Source organism: Phlebotomus papatasi, chromosome 2 (assembly GCF_024763615.1).
Source record: "Phlebotomus papatasi isolate M1 chromosome 2, Ppap_2.1, whole genome shotgun sequence".
In the NCBI taxonomy this organism is placed as follows: Eukaryota; Metazoa; Arthropoda; class Insecta; order Diptera; family Psychodidae; genus Phlebotomus; species Phlebotomus papatasi.
The window spans coordinates 47,651,381-47,672,759 of record NC_077223.1 but is presented as its reverse complement, the minus strand read 5'-3'; the positions used below and the strand labels follow the sequence as shown (position 1 = coordinate 47,672,759).

Below are 21,379 nucleotides of genomic sequence, written 5' to 3'. Positions count from 1 at the left end.
CATGAGAATTTGGGATTTGTCAATGCTGTTAAAGTATCTTCCTGCCATTCTTGCAGATCACTTCGCTTTGTGGTGATTTTTCCCGTTCTCCTCTGCTTCATTGCCACGATCCTGAGCATCCTCATTATCCTTCAACTGTACATATAGATGTACAGATTAGGTTCTCTATTCTTAAACTTCTCCACGAAAACACCCTAGCCAGAACAGTTTTGGAAGCTGGTACCGATCGAGGGATAAACAGTGAGCATTTTTATTTTTTTTTTATTTTTTACTGCAAACAGCATTCTATATATAAAAAAATATATATAGAATTCACACAGATTAAGTATATATTTTAATAATTTCTGTATACGTATTTTTACCTAACTTTTCGTTTACTTAAATGAAGTCAATGTAAAAGAAGTTTTAAAAAGAATGTATGTAATTTCAAGAGGTCGTGAGAAAGAGATCAAAATGAACCTTCGAGAATGTTTTTTGGAATATTTAGTTGAAATAATTATTTTTAGACATTTTATACAAAAGTACGTAAATTAGATAGATTTAAAAAAATATATATATATTATTTAAAATTTTCAATATTTTACTGTTGACATGCTCAAAAGAAAGGAGTTTTGTAAAGAAAAACAGTAAAATATATTTTTTTTAAATATATTTTAAAATGAAAAAAATTTAAAAAAATCATTTTGCTCTGTCCACATAGATTTGTTTTTTTTTTTAATTAACACTCTCATGATTGAGATATTACTTATATTGATTTATTTAAAAGAAAATTATTTAGCAAAATTTGCATCATTATTTTTGTTTTTTAATCAATTAAACTGTTGAAAAGTTTATCTGAAAGGACGAATATGGTGCTTAAAAATGGAAGAATTATTATAAAATTTTGTTTTACAAATTATGATTCCGAGAATAAAAAAAAACAAGCAGTTGCATTTTTTTAGTATAGGGTAGCGGCATTACTTTTGGCCATATTAATGACATATTTGCACACAACTTCTTTTCTTTTTGACCAATTAAGATAAAATTTTAACTGTAATTTCTTTAAAGTACCTCCTTTCGATATATCCAGGTGAATTTATTAGGAAATTGCCTTAAGTCTCAGAAAAAAGTATAATTTTTCCAACAATGTAAAATTCATAACTTGTGGCCACTTTTACGAACTTATGGCCGCTCGTGGGATGACTTATGGCCACAATGTAAAATGATGCAAAATAAACTTAGAAATAAAATATTTTAAGTGCAAAAGAAAAGAAAGAGATTTTAGGTAGTTTCAAATGTTTTTATTATTTTTTTTCTAAAGTTTATATAGTTTTTATTCATGATTGTACCATTGCACTATTAATTGCTTCACTGAGAAAAAAAGAGGGGTGCGATTAACTTTTTTCCTCATAACTTTAACACTTTTTAGGTGCAAAAATATATCAACATTTTTTAATGTTAATTTAACACCTTTTTAAGGGTAAAATTGACATAAAAAGGGTAACTTTAACCCCTAATACACCTAAAAAGCATAACATTTACACCGATTTCGGATCAATACTGCAGGGTAAAATAAACATTTCCGGAATGTTATTTTAACTTTTTCGGATTTCTCTCAGTGTTCTCATCTTTCTATTTACTGAGGCTCGCAATTCGTTTTTCATAATGAAAAATCCATATTTGACTGCATGAAAAACCCACCTCATAATTCCCTCTGTCTCCTTTTGTAAGGGCACTGTGAAAGCCTTCGTGGTCTGATATTTCTTCCGTATGCTTCCCGGAGACTTCATTGAGGAGAGTTGTGAGAGGAATGTGATACACCTGAAATACTCTGGTTGCGGTCATTGCATTATCAATGCCTCTTAATGCCTGTCAGTTGAATATTGAGGCTTTTTTTTGATTTCTTTATATATTTTTTTACTGGTATCATTAAAAGAGAGAAAAATAAAAGTTAGGTTATCTATAACAAAATACAAATTCATGAGATAAATCTGCAACTCTCGAGTAATCTTGAAATCAGACTTTACACCACATTTATTTATAAACAATTTTATATTACAATTTCATCACTTCTTAAATTTCATTAATTTTTTGCCAGAAAACACCGAACTATTGAATAAAAGCAATAGGGGAGACTGGGGCAAAAAGTCACAAATCGAAAAATTCAAAATTCAATATCTTCCAAGGTAAAAGAGATAGCGGTTCAAATTTTTTTCTATTGATAGCCTCCATAGACCTTCTTCAATGTCGTAAGTTTCTTAGAATTCGAACAAGGAATTCAGAAAATAAAAAAATATCGAAATTTTTAGCCCTATTTTTGAAATATTTGCCTTGCAGAAGATAACAATTATTACCTACTTATTTTCCGAAATTGATGCACTAGTGAATATTTTCTAAATAATTTGGATTTTTTGAATACGAATCCGCTATCTATTTTAGAATTTCACAAAAGTTCTTTTCTCCAGAAATCCTTTTATTAAAAATGGCCACCTGGGGTAAAAAGTAACAAAAGGTATAGAGCAAAAAGTAACAAAAAAGCGAAGCAATTTCTGATGTCTCACGGCGAAAAGAAACGTCATTATCATGTCTCGCCGCTTGTTTGCATTGGTCAAACTATTTGCAGTCTTTTGTGTGTTTTTTTCTAAAATAGCTTGAAAAACGCTTTTCTCGTTTTCTCACTTTTCTCGCAGAGAAAACGCTGTATTACAAAGGTGTAGATGAATAAATTTTCTATAAAAATATGTCCTCTAGGTATTTTTTCAAATTTACGGAAGCCCGTAATGAATCTAATCAAAATATGATACTACCCAATCTTACCATCCACAAGTAGATCTTGAAAAATTCGAAAATCTATTTGAAGATCTAAAAAAAGAGACTTTCTTACTTCTTGATAATTCCGCAAGGTTGCTGAGATACATCCTGTTCGAATTTCGAAGTGCTTAAGTGTCAAAATGTGACGGTCTTCACATTGTGTGAGGAAAAAACAGAACAACGATGCTTACTGTTCTTGCCCCAGTATTTAAATCACTCCATAATCACTGAGTAACTCTTTTTCAAGCTTTTTATTGTGATATTTGATAAATTTTCCCCACCTTGTTCGAAAATTTAGTATGAAAATTCGAAATTGAATTTGAATTCTTCGAACATCAACAACTTTTTGTGCAAATAGAGTTCCATTTGCCTTTTATCCAAGACACTATTGGAGAATCAAAATCTACTTGTGTTTGGGCTCAATGTCTGATACTATTTGCCCCAGCATTTTTGAGAATAGTCACAAAATTACCTTTTAGAAATTGGCTCGATATACGTATTTCCTTACAAAATAGAGGCAAATTACTTTCACAAAGTTGTAGAGCGGTAAATTTCCTATAAAACTGTGCTAATTAGAAAATTTTGAAGCGCTCGAGTAGCATGTAAAAAAAAATAAAATATCCGTTTTGTGACTTTTTGCCCCAGTCTCCCCTACAATTGACAACTCTACAAATCAAAATAGTGGCACATGTGACAGCGCCACACGTCAAATACCGTGGCCACAAGTCGTTAATCCTATCAATTTGACCATAGCTTATGGCCCCGTCTTAATTTTATATTTCTTGTTAAAAAAAATATCAAAATTTAATAGTAAAAGAACATAGTTATTAAGGAAAAAAGTTTTGAAAACTAGTACTAAATATTTTCGATTGAAGAAGCAATAATTTAGTTGTTAAAATTTTTGTGATCGTTAGTAAATTTCTTAACGATTTGACGTATTTTTAATTGTCATCCGCATCAGTAAAATATTTTTCTTAAATTGTTTATTATTGTACTGAAATATTAAAGTAAATCAATTTAAAATTTTTATTTAATAATAGCACACCAAATATTGGTAATTTTGTGATTCTTTGAAATCATTTTTTGAGAAAAAATTGAAGATTTCTGGGAAGAGGCCACAAGTATAGACTGGCCATAAGTAATGCCACCACCCTACATTTCAATAATTCGCTGAAATAAAAATATCAAAAACGAGCCTTTTAATTCTCTTTAATTGGTAATTTTCAAATATATTTTTTTTTCAATATTCTTTAGACAATGCATTTATATTAAGAAAAAAAAGGTGGTAGACGTGAAAGGTAAGATAAAGTTTGTGAAAAGAAAATAGGATTTTAAATCTTAGAATAAAAAATAATATAATAAAATTTTCCTAGTAATAAAAATTATTATCGATATTAATGAATTTTTGATACTTGAGTAAAGAAGAAGATGAATGAACATTTTGACTATAAAGCTAATTCAAATATCTTTTTAATTAACAATAAAAAGAGAGAGGAAACCATTTGATGAATATCTTTACGTAATTATTATACTCTCTTTATAAAAAAAAAGAAAATTTTGGAACCACATAAAGAAAAATCACACAAATTAACACCAAAAGCATAAAGACATCCAACAAAATTGCAAAAAAAAACTGCCTCAAGATACATTCAATTAAAAATATAAAACTTTTATTAAAAAAGCTTCATGGAAATTCAAAAAAAAATGAAATAAAAATTTCAGAGATTATAAGAAAAACTGCATTAATTCACATTTTTGTAACTATATATTTTTAGTTTCATATTTTGTCGGACGGTAAAATTTAGTATATTTTCGTATAAATCTTACAGTGTTATCATTATCACACTTGCACATTAAAATTTTAATATGATTCACATTAATTGTCGCTGGTGAGAGTCCAAATGTGTAATTTGTGTGTTTGAATCATTTTATATTCAAAATTTGATCTATTTGTTGATAAAAAGGTAGACTTGGCCCGCAAAATTTGATATAAATTGATTTATAGCATTAATGCGAAATATTAATGCGATTTTCTCTTTAAATTTTTAATGTGAAAAGTATTTATGCTTTAGGTAAATTTAAACTTATTTTTGCAGGCCAAGCCCTTTTTTTTATCAATAAATAGAAAAACCCCAAATATTAAGTGACTCAAAGACACAATTAACATATTTGGACGCTTATAAGCGACAATTAATGTAAATCACATTAAAATTTTAATGTGCATGTGTGATAACGCCGTGAAAATAAGTTACATTTCACCCAAAATGATATAGAAAAGAATTTAACGGGTTTAAGCGAAAATGATGGATATATCAAAAAGAAATGGCTTCAAATTTAATTGAATTTTCCTTTATTGAGCATCGTCTCCCTTTTATAGTACAATTTTAGAAAAAAAATCTTCTGGAGAGGCGTGGCCTAATATTGCTAGTAATTCTCTTATGCCCCGCCTACTTTTATTTTAAAATTAACTTTTTTTGTTCAAAACCTAATCTTTCTATGCTACAATCTTCCAAAATGTGGATTAAAAATAATAGTGACGAAATATTAAAAAAAAAATACAGAAGAAATAGTAGGATGATATTTAATTTGTGATAAGATGAAGAGACAATTAATGAGAAGAATAACCGTGTGATTTTTTTGACAAAAAAAGTAAAAATTGATAATTATTCACCATCAAAATTTACATCATTATTGGACTGATAAGCTAGAAATCAGAATTGAAAAAGAACGCCCTAATCTTAGCAAATAATTATGCATTTTCTTATATTCCCGACACATTAAAAAAAAACCAAGAAAAAAACTCAGCTAAAACAGCTATTTAGAAAAGGAAAGAAAAACGTAAAATTAAGAAAAAAAATGTAAAACAAGATAATTGACTGTGCAATATTTAATTTAAAAGAAAAAAAATAGGAAAATGAAGGATTAAAAAAAATAAGAATTAGATCAGCTTTTTAGACATGTCAAATTAACTAATTAACTTAGCCATTAATACTTTTTTCAAAAATAAAAAAGAGAGAATGAAATTTCTTATATACAATTGAAGAAATTTGTCTTTTCCTTGTGTTGTTCCAATGAAAAATTTACCAACATCAATAATTCCCTCAATAGCAATCATTTGTCCATTAAGAAAGTGATAAAAACCCAATGTGATACTTTCAAGGGATCAGTTTGTCTGTGAAAGTTTCTTTGGGCAGGACACAATTGCAACACACCAAAATGATACAACCAGAAGATAATTTGCATAAAGTTTTGAATCCAAATCAGCGACAAATACTCGAAGATGAACGGCGTATGATAAAGAAAATAAAGTTATTGAATGAAGGTAAGGCGTCTAACTAATTTTAAATGTTAATAAAATACTTTAAGAAAATATATATCTGTTTTCTGGAGAACATGGATCTGCCTCAAAGACTTTTCTCAGGACACAAGAACATGAAGAAGACCCAGATCTTCTCGATTACCATGACAGCTTCTACAAAACCACCAAGAGTCTGCTTGTGCTCTTTCAGATCATGGGCATAATGCCCATCATGCGAAGTCCTCCGGGATCCCAGTTACCACGAACTACCTTTAATTGGGGATCCAAAGCATTTATTTGGGCGTATTTTATTTACGGGCTGGAAACCGTTGTCGTTGTATGGGGTAAGTAATTCATGAATTTATATAATAAAGTCAGACACTTACCCGTATTCCCAAAATAATTCTAAGTGAAGTGATAAGAAGTGTATGAATCAGTGAAAAAAGGAAGTTAATAAGGGAAACTGGGACACCATTTTGTCCCAAAATCGGGTTTTGGGACAATTTAGACTCAATTTGATACGGCAATATAAACTGTTTCATTGAAGCCAATTACACCCCGTATTAGACTGCGACTGAATTGTCCCAAAATCCGATTTTAGGACAGTTTAATCTCAATCTAATGCGGCAATGTAAATAGCCTCACTGATTTTTATTTCTAAACTATTTGGACTATGACGATCATTTCTCCAGTGGACAAGCATCACTATAATATTCATGAATTCATTCAGGTCTCGTCCTCTGACGTCTGATATCTAATAAAAAATCACAGTATTCGGTGCTACCCCGTATTCGAAATATGCCCCAGTTTCCCGTACACGACTAAATAAGACAACTGAGGGCTAATTTTTGAAATTCTCACTCGCACCCGCGAGCTCTTTAGTGGCCGAGAGAAATTGACTCGCACACCCCGCAGATTCAAATCCTTCTATAACGACTCCTTTATAACATAAACTGCTCGTTGCACGTACTCAAGAATCTGCGGGGTTTGCGAGTCAATTTCTCTCGGCCACTAAAGAGTTCGCGGGTGCGAGTGAGAATTTCAAAAATTAGCCCTCTGATTTGACTTTTTATAACTCAAGTCACGAGAAGACCCAAGGTGAAGTGTTGGAAAGGTATCGAAATTCGTGGAAGTCATATGAAAGTTCTCATGAATTGCCACAACTTTTCAGAACATCAAAACCTTGAAGCTCTTTTGAACTGTAAAAAAACGTTAAAAATAAGACGAAGAAGAAGATCTGAAATTGTGTCAAGTAATACAAAAATTTGAAAAGACAGTGTAAGAATAATGCCCCCCCTCCCTCTTATGCTCTGTTATAATCCTGACCAAAACCCTGAACGAGTCTCAGAGAAAGATTGCAAGACTTGACCACTGATGATGATGAAGGCTTGGAGACCGAACCAAAAGCTCTGGAGATAGTTGATGTGTTTCCCTGAGTGATTGTCTCAAGGGGTAACTCATATTGAGAAACCCTCGTCAATTGTCCAAGAAACGCTTCGCGAAACCCGAGAAACCCTATTTCTACATCGCGAATCCCGAAACCTTTGTCAGAAAAAATGGGAATGAGTTACCCCTTGGATTGTCTCTTCCCGGCGACTTCCGGATTTCCCTATTGTTGATTCCTCCAAAGCCACTCGAAAGAAATTATTGTGCAAAAAAAATCTCCTGTTTACCATGGCTTTCTATAGAAAATATCTGAGAATGCACCGCCTTGGTTAATCCTTTAAGGACGATTGGAACGCCGGTGTCCCATAAAGAAAATAGTTTTTCCTGGCTACCTAAAGTTATTTTTTCTTATGTTTGTACGTAATTGCAAAGTAGAAAGTTGAAGCAATCTAGGATATTTTTTGCAAGTGTCCAGCTATTTGATATGTAATAAATATTTAAGCTTAAAAATGACGAATTTTTAAATTCTAATTTTGAAAATTGATTTTAATTATTTTTTATACTTCCAATTTTTTTAAGCAAAACCGTTTTGAAACAAGAAACTACAATACTCAAACATAATATTTTTCATTAGAGTGAAAATTATCAGGCATTGGTATCGTCAGAAAAATTACTTAAATTTATTGGTTATTTTTGTCCCTATCGTTCGTAGAGGCAAGAAATACACTGAATCAGACTCTGTTGGTTTTTCGAAGGTTAGATGTAAAATGTTTCACAAGTTTTGTTTATCGGTTTAATTTTTATTGCTGATTTTCCGTCAGCGAAAACTGTCTCGTCGTTAAAGCGTTAAAAAATTTGACCTGTTATCTTTTATCTTTTTCTTTTTTTTTAAATTTTGGGAGTTAAATATATAATTCTAGAAGTATATTTGAATTTAATATTAAAATATTGTTAGAAAGGAATGAATGGATGTCTTTGGAACATTGAGAAAAAAAGAGGGTGCGATTAACATTGTTTTCTCACAAATTTAACACTTTTTAGGTGTAAAAATATATCAACATTTTTTAATGTTAATTTTACACCTTATTAAGGGTAAAATTAACATGAAAAAGGGAACCTTTTACCCCTAATACACCTAAAAAGGGTAATATTTACACCGATTTCGGATCAATACTGCAGGGTAAAATAAACATTTCCGGAATGTTATTTTAACAAAATTAACAGAATTTATTTTTCGATTTTAGGGCCCCTATGAGTAGTCGTACCAAATTTCTATGTTATAAAGAGTCGTAGAGTCGTAACGTTTCACGGGACCTTTTATTTGCACTACCGATCATCAATTTCTGATAATTACAACGATAATTAAGGTCATTAAAAAAATATTTTTGGATACCTCATACCTTCAGTAGATATCATGTTACTCGACATGATTCTAAATATAATCATCTCGAAGATTTCTGAAAAAACTAACTGCCTAACTACCATGTGCTTTATTTAAATTTACCGTAGATGCAGGTGACCTTGCACGCCTACTTTTCATAAGCTTCTCGTTAATTCTAGAACTTACGATGATCTTTAGACCATCCTTAAATGCCCTTATACGGGCTTCAGGCCTTATGCCCTAGGCCTAGACACACTTAGGACTTAAGCCGAGAGACGACTTAGTGGAAAATGATAGAAATGTAGTTTGACGATTATTTCTAATAAAATTACACTAAGCCGTCTCTCGGCTAATCCTCAGGTCTGTCAAGGCCCTTAGGCTCAGCCAAATGGCTTAACTTTTCTAACTGGTTTATGGTCAAGGTTTCTGGTAAAATTTTGATTTAGGATTACATATTGAGAGCGAATGATCCAAAAGATTTTCTATAACAAAAAAAATGCTATTTAGGATTTTGAGACCTTCGAGAACAGGGCTAAACCTCTAGTCTGAAGACCACTTATGGTCACTTCTCCATCATTAAGTCCTAGAATTAAAGGGAGCTTGCAAAAGCGTTGGTGCAGTCACCCTCATCTACGGCAATTACTGGGTTTTGACTTCCATTCCTTTAATTCTTATACAGCTTATAAAATGACATCTAATTAGGGTAAGTGTGCCAAATTTCGGCATAGTTGCACTCAAGCGCCAAAGTCTCAAGTTTGAAATGTAATATTTTAAATACAATTTGATTTTTTTAATTCTTTCTTCTGAAAGAGTGTTGCTTGGAACCTTGTAAAGAGTTTACCGTCTTTATTTACTCTAAAATCATTCTTAATACATTTTAGAATGAATTAAAATATAGACATAGTTTTGGTGCCCTATTTCGGCCACCTTCATTCTCATAGTTCCTTGCCCTTCGGGAATTCTTCCAATATCTTTTTCACGCCATCTCGTTTGTCGAAGCTACATTTTTTGTTATTCTTTTGTATTGTATAATCTCTAGAGTACGTAAAATCTAAAAGTTCATGGAAATTCGAGGAACAAAAAAGGTGGCCGAAATTGCAAGCTGGCCGGAATTTGGCACACTTACCCTAACTGCATAGAATTTCCATTCCAAATAAAAGATACCTCGTTTTCAGTTGGACGTGAACGTATCGCAAGCTTCATTTCAACAACGGATAAACGCTTTGACGAGGTGATCTACAATGTTATCTTCATGAGTATACTTCTTCCGCATTTTCTATTACCAGTTGCCTCCTGGCGAAATGGAGCTGAAGTGGCCAAGTTCAAAAATATGTGGACTCACTATCAACTTCAATATCTTCGTGTGACCGGTACTCCCATTCTCTTTCCCAGCCTCTATCCACTCACCTGGGCCTTATGTTTTGTGTCCTGGGGCCTCAGTGTGGTCGTCATTCTCGCGCAGTATTACCTTCAGCCAGATTTTCAGTTCAGTCACACTTTTGCCTACTACCACATCATCGCTATGCTCAATGGCTTCTGCAGTTTATGGTACATCAACTGCACGGCCTTTGGGATGGCGAGTCGTGCCTTGGCCAAGCACCTAATTGAGACATTGAAGAGCGAAAAGCCTTCTGAGAAGCTCACTGAGTATAGGCACCTTTGGGTAGATCTGAGCCATCAAATGCAACAACTGGGTGAGTTTTTCTCGCTGAAAGTTCATTTGTAATCTCGCTCAGAATGAGGATTAAACCATTTCACAGGTCGTGCATACTCCAATATGTACGGTATCTACTGTCTCGTCATCTTTTTCACCACAATTATCGCAACGTATGGAGCTCTCAGTGAAATCTTGGATCGCGGAGGGACTTTCAAGGAACTAGGGCTTTTTGTGATTATGGCTTATTGCATGACTCTACTCTTTATCATCTGCAATGAAGCCCACGCAGCTACGAAAAGTGTAGGATTGGACTTTCAGGATGTACTGTTCAATGTGAACTTAACAGCTGTGGATAACGACACTCAGCGAGAGATAGAAATGTTCCTCGTAGCTATTGCAAAAAATCCGCCCACGATGAATTTGGACGGATTTGCCAACATCAATCGGGAACTCATTACCTCCAATATTTCCTTCATGGCCACGTATTTGGTAGTGTTAATGCAGTTCAAGCTTACGCTCTTACGACAAGCCGCTCGAGCAAATTTCCTCAATGCTCTTAAGAATAATGGGACATTGCGAAGGGTGTAATGTAAAATGAATAGCATTAAAAAAAATCATGTTTTATTAACATACAACTTTAGAAAACCTTCTTTTTCACTTGCAGGAATTAAGAATTAAAAAGTAAAGGATATCGATCAGTATGTGAAATTATCAATCCTTGAACTAAATGTAATTTATAGAGCTGCAAACATTACCATTTCAGGTATTTAATTATTGGTAGTCTCAAGAAGGAGGGAGGTAATTATTTAAAATAAAAATAAACTGGTGGAAAATGCAAAACCTTGTTTTATTGCATATAAAAAATGTCAATAAAAATACGAAATCGCACTCCTTCTCCTCCAGAAACCACTCTTTTGGGAATATCTCAAGAAATAAACCATCGATCCTTTCCATTTTTGGATATGTTTTTGACATGGCCAAGGTGGACATTTTGTCCTCAGACACCAATATCATCCAGACATTTTTTCTTGATTTTTTCAGGGCCAATGAATAGACTGCGTAAGAGCGTGTATTTTCAACGGATTCAGACAGAATGTGGTTTATTTGATAGATTTTAAATTTTTTTACAAGCTTAATCAATTTTTACTTGGTTAAGTACACACAGAAAAATGGAAAATTCTTAAATAGAAATACCCAGGAATTTAATTTCAAATCCCATCCAATGAATGCCAATGCCCTAATTTTAAATCCTTGATCATTTAGTTTTAGTTGCAATTTGCAAATCCGTAGACATTTTTCATTTTCCAGCTAATGCAGAACTTAAGTTCCCGATCTCTTAACTTGAAAGAGCTAGGGATTCTAGCCCATTTCTTTAGCTCAAACTTACTAAACTAAGCTAAACTTACTTAAACGCCTCGGGGATTCACGTCCAATTTAAGTTCCCAGGATCTTATATATTCTTAAATTTAGAGTCAAAATTTTTCTGTGTGTATCTTTTTTATGTTGAAATTCACTGGTACAAGACTTTAAACACTTATCTTCTAAATTCCAAAAAGAAATTTCTGGATGATATTGGTGTCTGAGGACGAAATGTCCGCCTTGGCCATGTCAAAAACATATCCAAAAATTGAAAGGATCGATGGTTTATTTCTTGAGATATTCCCAAAAGAGTGGTTTCTGGAGGGGAAAGAGTGGGATGAGAGGAAAATGCATGTGTTGTTTCGATTCGTTAGGCTGACTTTTGGGGGGTACTCAGAACAATCAAAGTCGCTAAATTTGTCTCTTTGGTCAGAAAATTGATCAGAAGAAATTCTGCTCTTCTGAACAAATTATTAGCATGCGCAAGAAGAAGAGGTCTCACGTCTTTGAGATGTATGGATGAAATGTCTGCTAGGACACTCTCTAAAACATATCCAAAAATGAGATGCATCGATGGTCTGGTTTTTGAGATATTCCTAAAAGAGTGGTTTCTGGAGGGGAAGGATAGACGTGAGGATGAAATTGAAGTGACATTTGGATTCCTTGGATCAACTTATGGGGGAGTACTTAGAACATTCGAAGTCGATATCTTCATCAGTTTGTCCAGAAAATAAGATAGAAGGATTTCTGTAATTTTTTCCTTGCGTTTAACACTTCAAAATTCTAGCAAAAGTCGATGAATAAAAAAAAGTGTGATGTCCAAAAAAAAAAGTCTCTTCCACAAATTATACCCTTTGAGTTCCTCTAACAAACAGTCCATGTGCGAGAATCATGGATCACTCCTGGTCCCAGCAGTGGATGGCCAAATATGACTTTGCAAAAAATGTCTTCTTCGACATAAATGGTTCTGGATGACCACGGTTTACTCATAGCAGATTACATATACCAGATTCTGAAAGCTAATTAGCCAAGCTTTCCAACAATAGCTCACTCATTCAATTATCTTCATCAGGAGCTGAGATATACCACTCCAAACTTTCGACCTCTTCTACTGACAGAATATATGTGCTCATCTCCATTTCTCTCTCTCTCTCTCTCTCTCTACATAATGAGTTTATATTCGAAAATTTGTAAGGTGGCTGGCATATACAATTCGCGATCCGCGACTTTTTTTCGCGGATCTTCGCGGGTCGATTTTTTTCGCGGATTTCCGCGGAACGCGAGATTTTTTGCGGATTTTCGCGGATTTTCGTGGGGCGCGTATTTTTGCGCGGGTCACATATTTTTTTCGCGGGTCGTCTATTTTTCGCGGATTTTCGCGGGGCGCGAATTTTTTCGCGGATTTCCGCGGGACGCGAGATTTTTCGCGGATTTTAGCGGGTCACGTTTTCTTCCCGGATTTTCGTGGGGCGCGTATTTTTTCGCGGATTTTCGCGAGACGCGAATTTTTTCGCAGATTTCGCGGGGCACGAGCCAGGCTTTTCACTGGCTTTAATTTGGAATCTTTGGAATAAACATTACCTAATAAAAATTATATGGGTATTAAAAAATCGAAGATTCTCCAGAAAAGCTATGCGACTCATTGTGAAGAGGTGTCGACATTGAAGCAGACCTAGGACAAGGTGGCTGAATCAAATCCAGAATCTTGCCTTGGAACGCCTTGGGATCGAACCTGAACATCTTCCAGAAGTGACGGAGGATCGACAAGCCTGGGCTGCTAAATTGGATGTCATAGTCACGCGGCCCCAATAGAGATAAGCGGTTGAAAATGATGATGATTAAAGAAGCGAAGTGATCACTCACCAAAATTGATTTTTTACTGACCAAAAAATTGCTCATGTTTCAACTTTTAGTATTTCCACAAAATATCAATTATAATATCATATAAAACACGTTAGATTTTTCTTCAAAATATCTTTTATTACACATAGAGTAAGTGTTTAAATGAGGGCATAAATTGGTTTTAATCACAAGAAAAAGAAGTATTTATATTTATCGCTTTTAAAGATAATTTAACAAAAAAAAATGGGGATTATTGTACATGGTGGCATATTTCTTTTCTTTCTCAATTTAATCATTTTTTTTTTGAATTATACAAATCTTCTACAATGTCAAAATGAGGGGGGGAAGGGGGAGGGGAAATCATTTAATCTCCATCTCTAAATTCACACTATTTACTCAATCGCCTGCAAAGATTTGCCAAAAGATTGGGTGATTGCTCGCTGTTTGATCCAAAGACAAAAAATAAAAAATTTTATTTTTTTTTAATGGCAAAAAAAAACAGGAGAAAATTTTGCACTCAATATTTGAGAAGACCGTGATATTGCCAAGGATTGGGAATTTTAAATGGTTTAATTTTACAAATTGTATAATTTTGGGTTCATTTCTCTTTACGTTCTAATGGCGAAAAAAAAATAAAATAAAGGAAGAGCGAGGCAGAGGTCAAAGTCTACGGTGAGTCGTAGTCGACGTGCTTTTGTCGGACCTTTATAAAGTCCACACGAGACATGTGAAGTGCCTTCTGTATCATTTCTTTCTCAGACATTTGCATGTCGCCTGGGACAGAAAATAAGATCATATATCATCAAGATCACTTCTTATTCAAGGAAAGAACAAAGAAAAAAGTTTTCGTAGCACTCACCATCGTCTGTGTAGGAAGACTCAAGGAGGGACTGGTAGAAAAGCGATAGAGGCTTTTGATCCGGGCTCTCCTCGCGACTGGAAGGTCCTGGCGTAGAGGTTGGTGTCCTCTCGGGGCTATTTGATCCAGATTGTGGTCGTCTTTTAGCCTTCTTCACCGATGACGGTGTATAGTTGAGATCACTGTCATTCTTCACCTCAGACCCTGTGTTCTCTTCCTCCAGTCGACGCCTTCGTCTCCTCTGACGCTCACTAGATGGCGAATTAGCGCCTCCAGCAGCCTCCGAATCACTCAGGCGACTCGTGGCACCGCCAGTAGACGTCGAACAGACATCTGACCTGAGATCTATCATGGTGGAAGACCCAGCTCCCATGTGATTGCCACTAACCGCTGTTGACGTCACTGTAGAACTACTCCCGGATGATTTTTGTGCCTTCTGCTCTCGGCACCACTGCAGATACGATTCCCGTGCTATTTGCTCCTCAATGGCCTCATTTGTGGCCTCCCAGTCGGTTGTCTTTAGTTTATCCTCGAACATAGTCTGCTCAATTTCGAGATCTTCGCTGAGTCGCACGGCATCGCGCATCTGTTTGTGGTCCACCTCCTCGGGCTTATAGCCAGCCAATCCCAGACCAACGCCCACAGACGACTTAAAGGGGTCCAGAAGGGCATTGTAGTGGGAACAGCGCTGATACGATAGTCTCAGTGGCTCATAGCCATTGTCACATTGACCGGAATTAAATATATTTATCGGCTCTGAAAAAAAAAAGATGTCAAAATGTTTTTATGGCTCACGTTTAACCCTCTAACGGTGTTTCCTTTAATATGCGAAAAAAAGTTCTAAAACAATGTTTTCTAGGATAATTATGATTCAATAAAGTCGAAAAAACCATCCATTCTTCATTATCTTTTTTAGTTTAGGCGCTAGATGAGAAAATATAAAAAATTTTTGAACTCTTATTGCTTCGAAAATTCACATTTTTCGTTTTTTCAAATTTTTTAAATAAAATATACAAAGTAGAATGACATATCTTTGAGTAAAAAATAAATTTATTTTAGTCAGATAACTTTAAATCGGTATTTTTATGGAAATTGGAAATGAGTTTTTTTTGCACAAATATTTTTTGTTGCTTTTTCTCTGACCTGGTCACACAAAATTGGGAATAGCAACAAAACGAAGAGTCAAAATGGGTTCAAACTTTCAAGAGATGTTTATAAGACTATTACCGAGGACACTATAACACTTTTAAATAAATAAAACCTTTATTGTCACTGTAAATGTGATTTTTGTGAAGACCTCCTGGATGCGATCTTACCCGTTAGAGGGTTAAGCTTAGCCATTATTCAGTCATCTCGAAAACAAGTTGCTTTTTTTCAAAGCCTTGCAACATGAAGCAATTTCAAAATGATTTTACTATTAACAGCTATTTCACTTCATGGAAGAGAGGAAAGTGTCTCGGATTAAGGAAACATGGTATGTTGTACGAGATATTTGGTATTGTCCATGGCTAAATTTTTGGGTATAAAGAAATAGAATTTAGTTAGAAAATGGATAGTAACCAAGGTAACCAACAGTAGATTTTTTTTCTGATTGTTCTTTGAATTCAATCTCAGTTATTTACAGAGAAAAAAAAACTGGCAAAATATAAATTAAAAAATCCCATTCAAAAAAAGCTATGTTTTTTGGATCTTTTCAAGTTTTGCAATATTCATTTCTTTCTAATCCTAAACTTTAAGTATGACTGATCAAATTAAAAAAAAAAAAAAATCAAATCGCGCTTCTGCTATTTTAGTGGCATTTTGAATATTTTTAGATTTTTAGATTGGTACAGAGTTTCACAGAAAATTTTGTGGACTATCAGAATCCGGTTTTATCTCAAAAAGTTTGAAGTTAAGATTATTCCTAAGTTTCAGATTGTCCAAGCCCTTGTTTTGCTCTGACGTTTTTAAGATTTCTTTTAAAAATAAAGATTTAAAAAAAGAGATATTTTTGCATAGTACTCTTTACACAACTTAGATAATGATGTTATAATTAATATAATAATTAAGCACAAAAATTGATTTCTTTTAAATGAAATTTTATTACTTTTTTTAATTATTTTTATTAAATGTTTTTATTAAATGAAATGTTCGAAATGTTGTTAGTGCGATGAAGAACAAAACAGCCTCAGTGAATAGGTTTTTCAAACTTCTCTTTGTAAGCGTACCAATCTTCGCATGTAGAGGCCCACGTGCAACGGTAACGAAATGTAAAACCAATGAAGGAATTTACCAACGTTTTCATCCCACAGGTTTTATATGGCAATGGCCGTATAAGGGAGGGGGGTCAAAAATAAAGATGACAAATGACAATAAAATTTTATTTTCGATTTAATTGAAACTTCGATCAACGCGCGTGCATTTTCACTTTCAGAATATGAACCATTTGGAAATGTTTTTTTCTTCTAAAAATGAAAAGAAAAAAATACCATTGACGGTCTCTGAAGATTAATGAAAATTTGTTACTGTCGTGATTTTTTTTTTTAAATATTCTTATGACTTATTATGAATGATTTTCGAGAAAAACTAAATATAGAGATTTTGATAAAGCAAGAACATCGGTAAAATGTTTTTGAAAAATTTCGAAATTTTAGAAATACAGTGGGACCTCGATAGTCTACTAATTATTTCTAGGTGTAGTAGTTGACTATATCGGAGTTCGTTTAAGTTCAAGTTGACTCTATTAGAGTTCGTAGTGTAAAAAAATAGCTGTAGACGCTATTGGACATTGACTCTACCGGGGGTTGACTCGATCGAGATCCCACTGTATATATTGGAATTTTTCAAATATCGTGTATTATATAAGTTAATTATGGCAAAAAAAATTTTAAAATATGTAGATAATGTAGGTTTTGGAAATTCAAATTTTTAGGGGACGGTGAGGCAGATTCAGGAACAGATTAACATGACCTTCGCAAATTTAAAATTTTGGGGTTATTAAAAAATAGGAGATGTAGGGGACTGGGGCAAAATTTGTCAAATCGAAAATTTTAGAATTCAATATCTTACAAAAGAAAAGAGACCGAGACTTCAAATTTTTATTATAGATTACCTTAGTGAACCTCAACAAATGTCAAAGTTTTTAAGGAATTCCAGCAAGGAATATATCAAATAAAAAATATTGAAATTTTGGGTCCTGTTTTTAAAATATTTGCTCTTGAAGAGATATCAATTTTCATCGACTTACTTTCCAAAATTTTTGCATTAGAGTGTGTTTGCTGAATAATTTGGATCTGCTGAACACGAATCTGTTTTTCATTTGTGAATTTTCCATACTGATTTTCCTCCAGAAGTATTTTTTTATTAAAAATGAACACTCGGGGTAAAATTTGTCAGAAGGCATGGGGCAAATATTGTCAAAAAACGAAGAATGCCGATATTCTACACGGCGAATAGAAACAACCAGTCCCTGGTTCTGAGGAGACTGCAGATGATTTATGAGGCAAAACAATCCCAACAGGAAGAGAGTAAAAGAATTTTGGGAGGACATTCCCACATCACAAATGTGTTTTTAATGCTTAAATTTCTCCAGTTCCATTAATACAAAACACTCTGCGCTACCTTTTTTCTTTTGTTTTGCTATGTGACATTTATGCCCAAAGCACAATAACTTTTGTTTGTAAACATGTTTCCAAAATTTTCTATAGGAGTGAACGAGATGACTAGATCTAGATCTCACTCACTCTCATTGAAATGTCAAAAACATGTTTACTTAACAAAAGTTATTGTGCGTTGGGCATTACTTGGCAAACTTCGTTCAGTTCAACTCACCCAATTCGCTCTTCAGCCATTTCTTGCCAAAAACAGCGTTTGGAAAATAACTTGAAAAGCACATTTCTCGTTTAGATAACAATGTTCTGTATAGTTATAAAGGAATAAATTTCCTATCAAAATATTTCAATTGGATATATCATTCATTCACGAGAACTCGTAACAAAACGAAAGAAAATGACAATAAATACTCCATGCCTGGCAAAATTTGCCCCAGGTGTTTTGAGAATTTCCACAAAAATCATCTTTTAGAAAATTGCTCGGAAATCACATTTCCTTTTGAGTTAGAGCAAAATAACGTTGGTAAAGTTGTACAGCGGTAAATTGTCTATAAGAATATGATTAGTAAAAGTTATTTCACGGTAAAAAATTTCGGCACGTATTTTTTCCAAAAATTAGCTCGTCCACGGACACCATAATTTTTGGCATAATCTTGTTCATTTTATGAGACTCAAAAAGATACCCAATATTAGTAACGAATTTGTTCCAAATTGTAGCTCGTCCACGGACACCGAAAATTTTTGGAACAAATTTGTACCTTCTAGGAGGAACAAAAAGATACCCAATATTAGTAACGAATTTGTTCCAAATTGTAGCTCGTCTAGTATAAAATCGTATCCCTCCTCCTCTCACACTCAGTCACCCGTCACTGAAGTGAAGAGAACGCCAAATCTGTGGCAATTTTCGTGCTACATGGTTTCACTTTTTTAATTCGAGATTCCCTTCCCCTCCTGCTGCCAGCACCCGTATATGATTTCGTCATACACGCGTTTGTTATAAAACACTCTTCAGTTGATTCTTATTTGATGTTCCTTATGAACTTTCGCCACCGAAATCCATCTCGACTGAAGTATAAGCCTTAACTGTAAGACGAAATCACTTACACGGACTTGTTCCCGACAATGGGAACAAAAAGATTCCCCATATGAGTAACAATTTCGTTCCAAAAATTACCTCGTCCACGGACATCGAAAATTTTTGGAACAAATATGTTACAGGTGTAGGAATAATATTGTTATAATGAATATGTACCAATTTGTTCCTGACAGTGGGAACAAAACAGCCGAGTGCAACAAATTTTGTTCCAAATTTCGGGAACAAATTTGTATAAAACGAAATCAACTTAAAATTGGTAGACATTCCACTGTATCAAAACGGTTCCAAAAGAAAACTCTAATAAAATTGTAACTGTATTTTGTAACGAAACTGTAAAGAAAACTTTTTGGAAAAAAACAAATATCTTCTCTAGGTACAAATTGATCCCAAAAAAATTTGTTCCAAGGAAAACTTGTTCCAATATTTTGGTCAGTGTCCAAAAGTTTTTACATTGTAGATTCTCTGAGCTCGTGAAAAAATAAAATATCCATTTTGACAAATATTGCCCCAGTCTCCCCTATGTTAACAAATAGCCAATAACCAAGAGAAACTAAGTGAACTATTAGTTCCCATAATAGCATATAAATGTAAACTGCTTGAAACAGCCTCATCCTCCCCTATATTAAATAAACTCTGACAATTGAGAAAAAATCTTTCAAATAATGTGGTAAAATAAAAAAAAAATACTATCTCTCCTTTCTAACTTATCCCGAGAAAAGGAACTCGTATATCTTTTCTTGGAATTTGGGTGCACAATTGTCATTGTACACTTCCTCAAAAATGAGATAGGGTAAATTTGCCGAAAACTTTAACTTGACCTCGGCCTTCAACACACTCTCACAAAATCCCTCCTGATTGATGCTAAGTGATAAAAGAAAGTTTGCCAACTCACTCGTTTGATAGCAGTAGAGTTCCACCGGACGATTGTATATCTCGGACATGGCCTGGATCTCAATGTGATTCCCATGGACATGATTTTGCCTCTTCCGCTGTACATAGCTGGAAATGTCCTCTGTGACAAATTGTGCGAAATATTCGCGATTTTGGTAAATGTAATCCATAGTCTGCTGCCGTATCACTTCGTGCATATCCTCATCTCCATAGATTTGCAGGGAGATGGCGCGAAAGAGGCATGCTCCATCTTCACCAATCTCCTTGACAATTAACCCTCTCTCGGACATGGCCTTGACAAACTTCTCATCCCTCTCGGCCCACTCTTCTGGCGTCAGCACAGCATCTCGCTGCCCAATATGTTCGTCACCACTGTTGTAGCCGGAAAAGGACTCCTCCAGAATATCCAGGACATTTCCCGTGACAGTACTGGTGGTTCTTTCGTGGCTCGTAGTTGCACTGGTGAGATTGTTATTGTGTGGACTGGAGCTGCCGAGTGGAAAATGGGGACTCTTTGAGTGCTTCTCACGTTCGCTCCTTGATTCCACTCTCTTGAGATGACTCTCTCGCTTTCGCAAGCCACACGCTTTCTGAGGTGTCCGACGGTGTCTTCCCACATTCTCTTCTCCGTACACGTGTCCACTGCCTCTCTTCTCACGCTGAGGGCTCTGCAGAGTTAAACAGAACCTCGTAAACATAGCAACCTTTAAAAATTGATCCCAATTTTTTCCTCAAACAAAACACTTTGATGCTCTATCACCTCAAACTCCCTAATGCTTCACATTCCATCGTATCGGAATTGTGGCATTTTCAGCACTGCACTTCCTTCATCATCTATAAATACCAACTTACATTATTCTGAGTTTGTTCCTCTTTGTTGGCCTCCTCCGACGTCTTCTGTGGTTTGATGGTCATTCTGGTGATTGGGATTTACACACTTGCAATTGCCTCAATTGACGTTCTGCTTGCACTAATCGACACCCAACACACTATTCTTTACACTTAAAGTGCCATTGATACAATCTGCAATAGGGAAAATGGATAAAAGAAGAATTTTCCTCGACCAGAAAAAAAACTTACGAACTTCGGAGACAATGACAGCCATATTGGGATTCCATGCCACTTGAAGTTAACCGCTCTCTCTCGAGGGAGAATTTAGGTAAAAGAAAACTTTGCAAAAACCCTCAGTGTGATGCAATATTTTGCAAGGTTTTCACAGGAAAAATCCCC

General features: G+C 34.4%; 3 protein-coding genes across 9 annotated transcripts in view; 2 read left to right on the top strand and 1 right to left on the bottom strand.

Annotated features, from left to right (window-relative positions):
• Nucleotides 1–5,836, top strand: part of LOC129801383 (rho-related BTB domain-containing protein 2) — a 47,799-nt gene extending 41,963 nt beyond the window's left edge. For 5 of the 7 annotated variants that reach the window (XR_008751690.1, XM_055846344.1, XM_055846342.1 and 2 more), the window contains one exon: nucleotides 35–5,836. The gene's annotated coding sequence lies outside the window, so the exon portion shown is untranslated. The remainder of the gene's footprint in view (nucleotides 1–34) is intronic. The other 2 variants (XM_055846343.1, XM_055846340.1) reach the window with 1 other exon arrangement.
• On the top strand, nucleotides 194–11,334 carry LOC129801384 (gustatory and odorant receptor 22). The gene is made up of 5 exons (XM_055846348.1): nucleotides 194–240; nucleotides 5,951–6,112; nucleotides 6,181–6,432; nucleotides 10,031–10,549; nucleotides 10,616–11,334. Exons 2-5 carry the CDS (start codon nucleotides 6,007–6,009, stop codon nucleotides 11,098–11,100), a joined length of 1,362 nt encoding a protein of 453 aa, XP_055702323.1. The 5' UTR covers nucleotides 194–240; nucleotides 5,951–6,006; the 3' UTR covers nucleotides 11,101–11,334.
• Nucleotides 11,335–13,830: 2,496 nt separating this feature from the next.
• LOC129801381 (OTU domain-containing protein 5) lies at nucleotides 13,831–21,366 on the bottom strand. The gene is made up of 5 exons (XM_055846336.1): nucleotides 21,230–21,366; nucleotides 21,002–21,172; nucleotides 20,151–20,817; nucleotides 14,573–15,328; nucleotides 13,831–14,487 (listed from the first exon to the last, which is right to left on the bottom strand). Exons 2-5 carry the CDS (start codon nucleotides 21,062–21,064, stop codon nucleotides 14,381–14,383), a joined length of 1,593 nt encoding a protein of 530 aa, XP_055702311.1. The 5' UTR covers nucleotides 21,065–21,172; nucleotides 21,230–21,366; the 3' UTR covers nucleotides 13,831–14,380.
• Between the last annotated feature and the right edge of the window lie 13 nt (nucleotides 21,367–21,379).

Bases quoted from the DNA above. Each gene is read 5' to 3' on its own strand.
- LOC129801381 (XM_055846336.1), bottom strand. From the start codon at position 21,064: ATGACCATCAAACCACAGAAGACGTCGGAGGAGGCCAACAAAGAGGAA. The intron at 20,818-21,001 runs GTAAGTTGGTAT...TTAACTCTGCAG, and splicing joins AGGAACAAACTCAGAATAAT to AGCCCTCAGCGTGAGAAGAG. The intron at 14,488-14,572 runs GTGAGTGCTACG...TTTCTGTCCCAG, and splicing joins GTCTTCCTACACAGACGATG to GCGACATGCAAATGTCTGAG.
- LOC129801384 (XM_055846348.1), top strand. From the start codon at position 6,007: ATGATACAACCAGAAGATAATTTGCATAAAGTTTTGAATCCAAATCAG. The intron at 6,113-6,180 runs GTAAGGCGTCTA...TGTTTTCTGGAG, and splicing joins AATAAAGTTATTGAATGAAG to AACATGGATCTGCCTCAAAG. The intron at 10,550-10,615 runs GTGAGTTTTTCT...ACCATTTCACAG, and splicing joins CCATCAAATGCAACAACTGG to GTCGTGCATACTCCAATATG.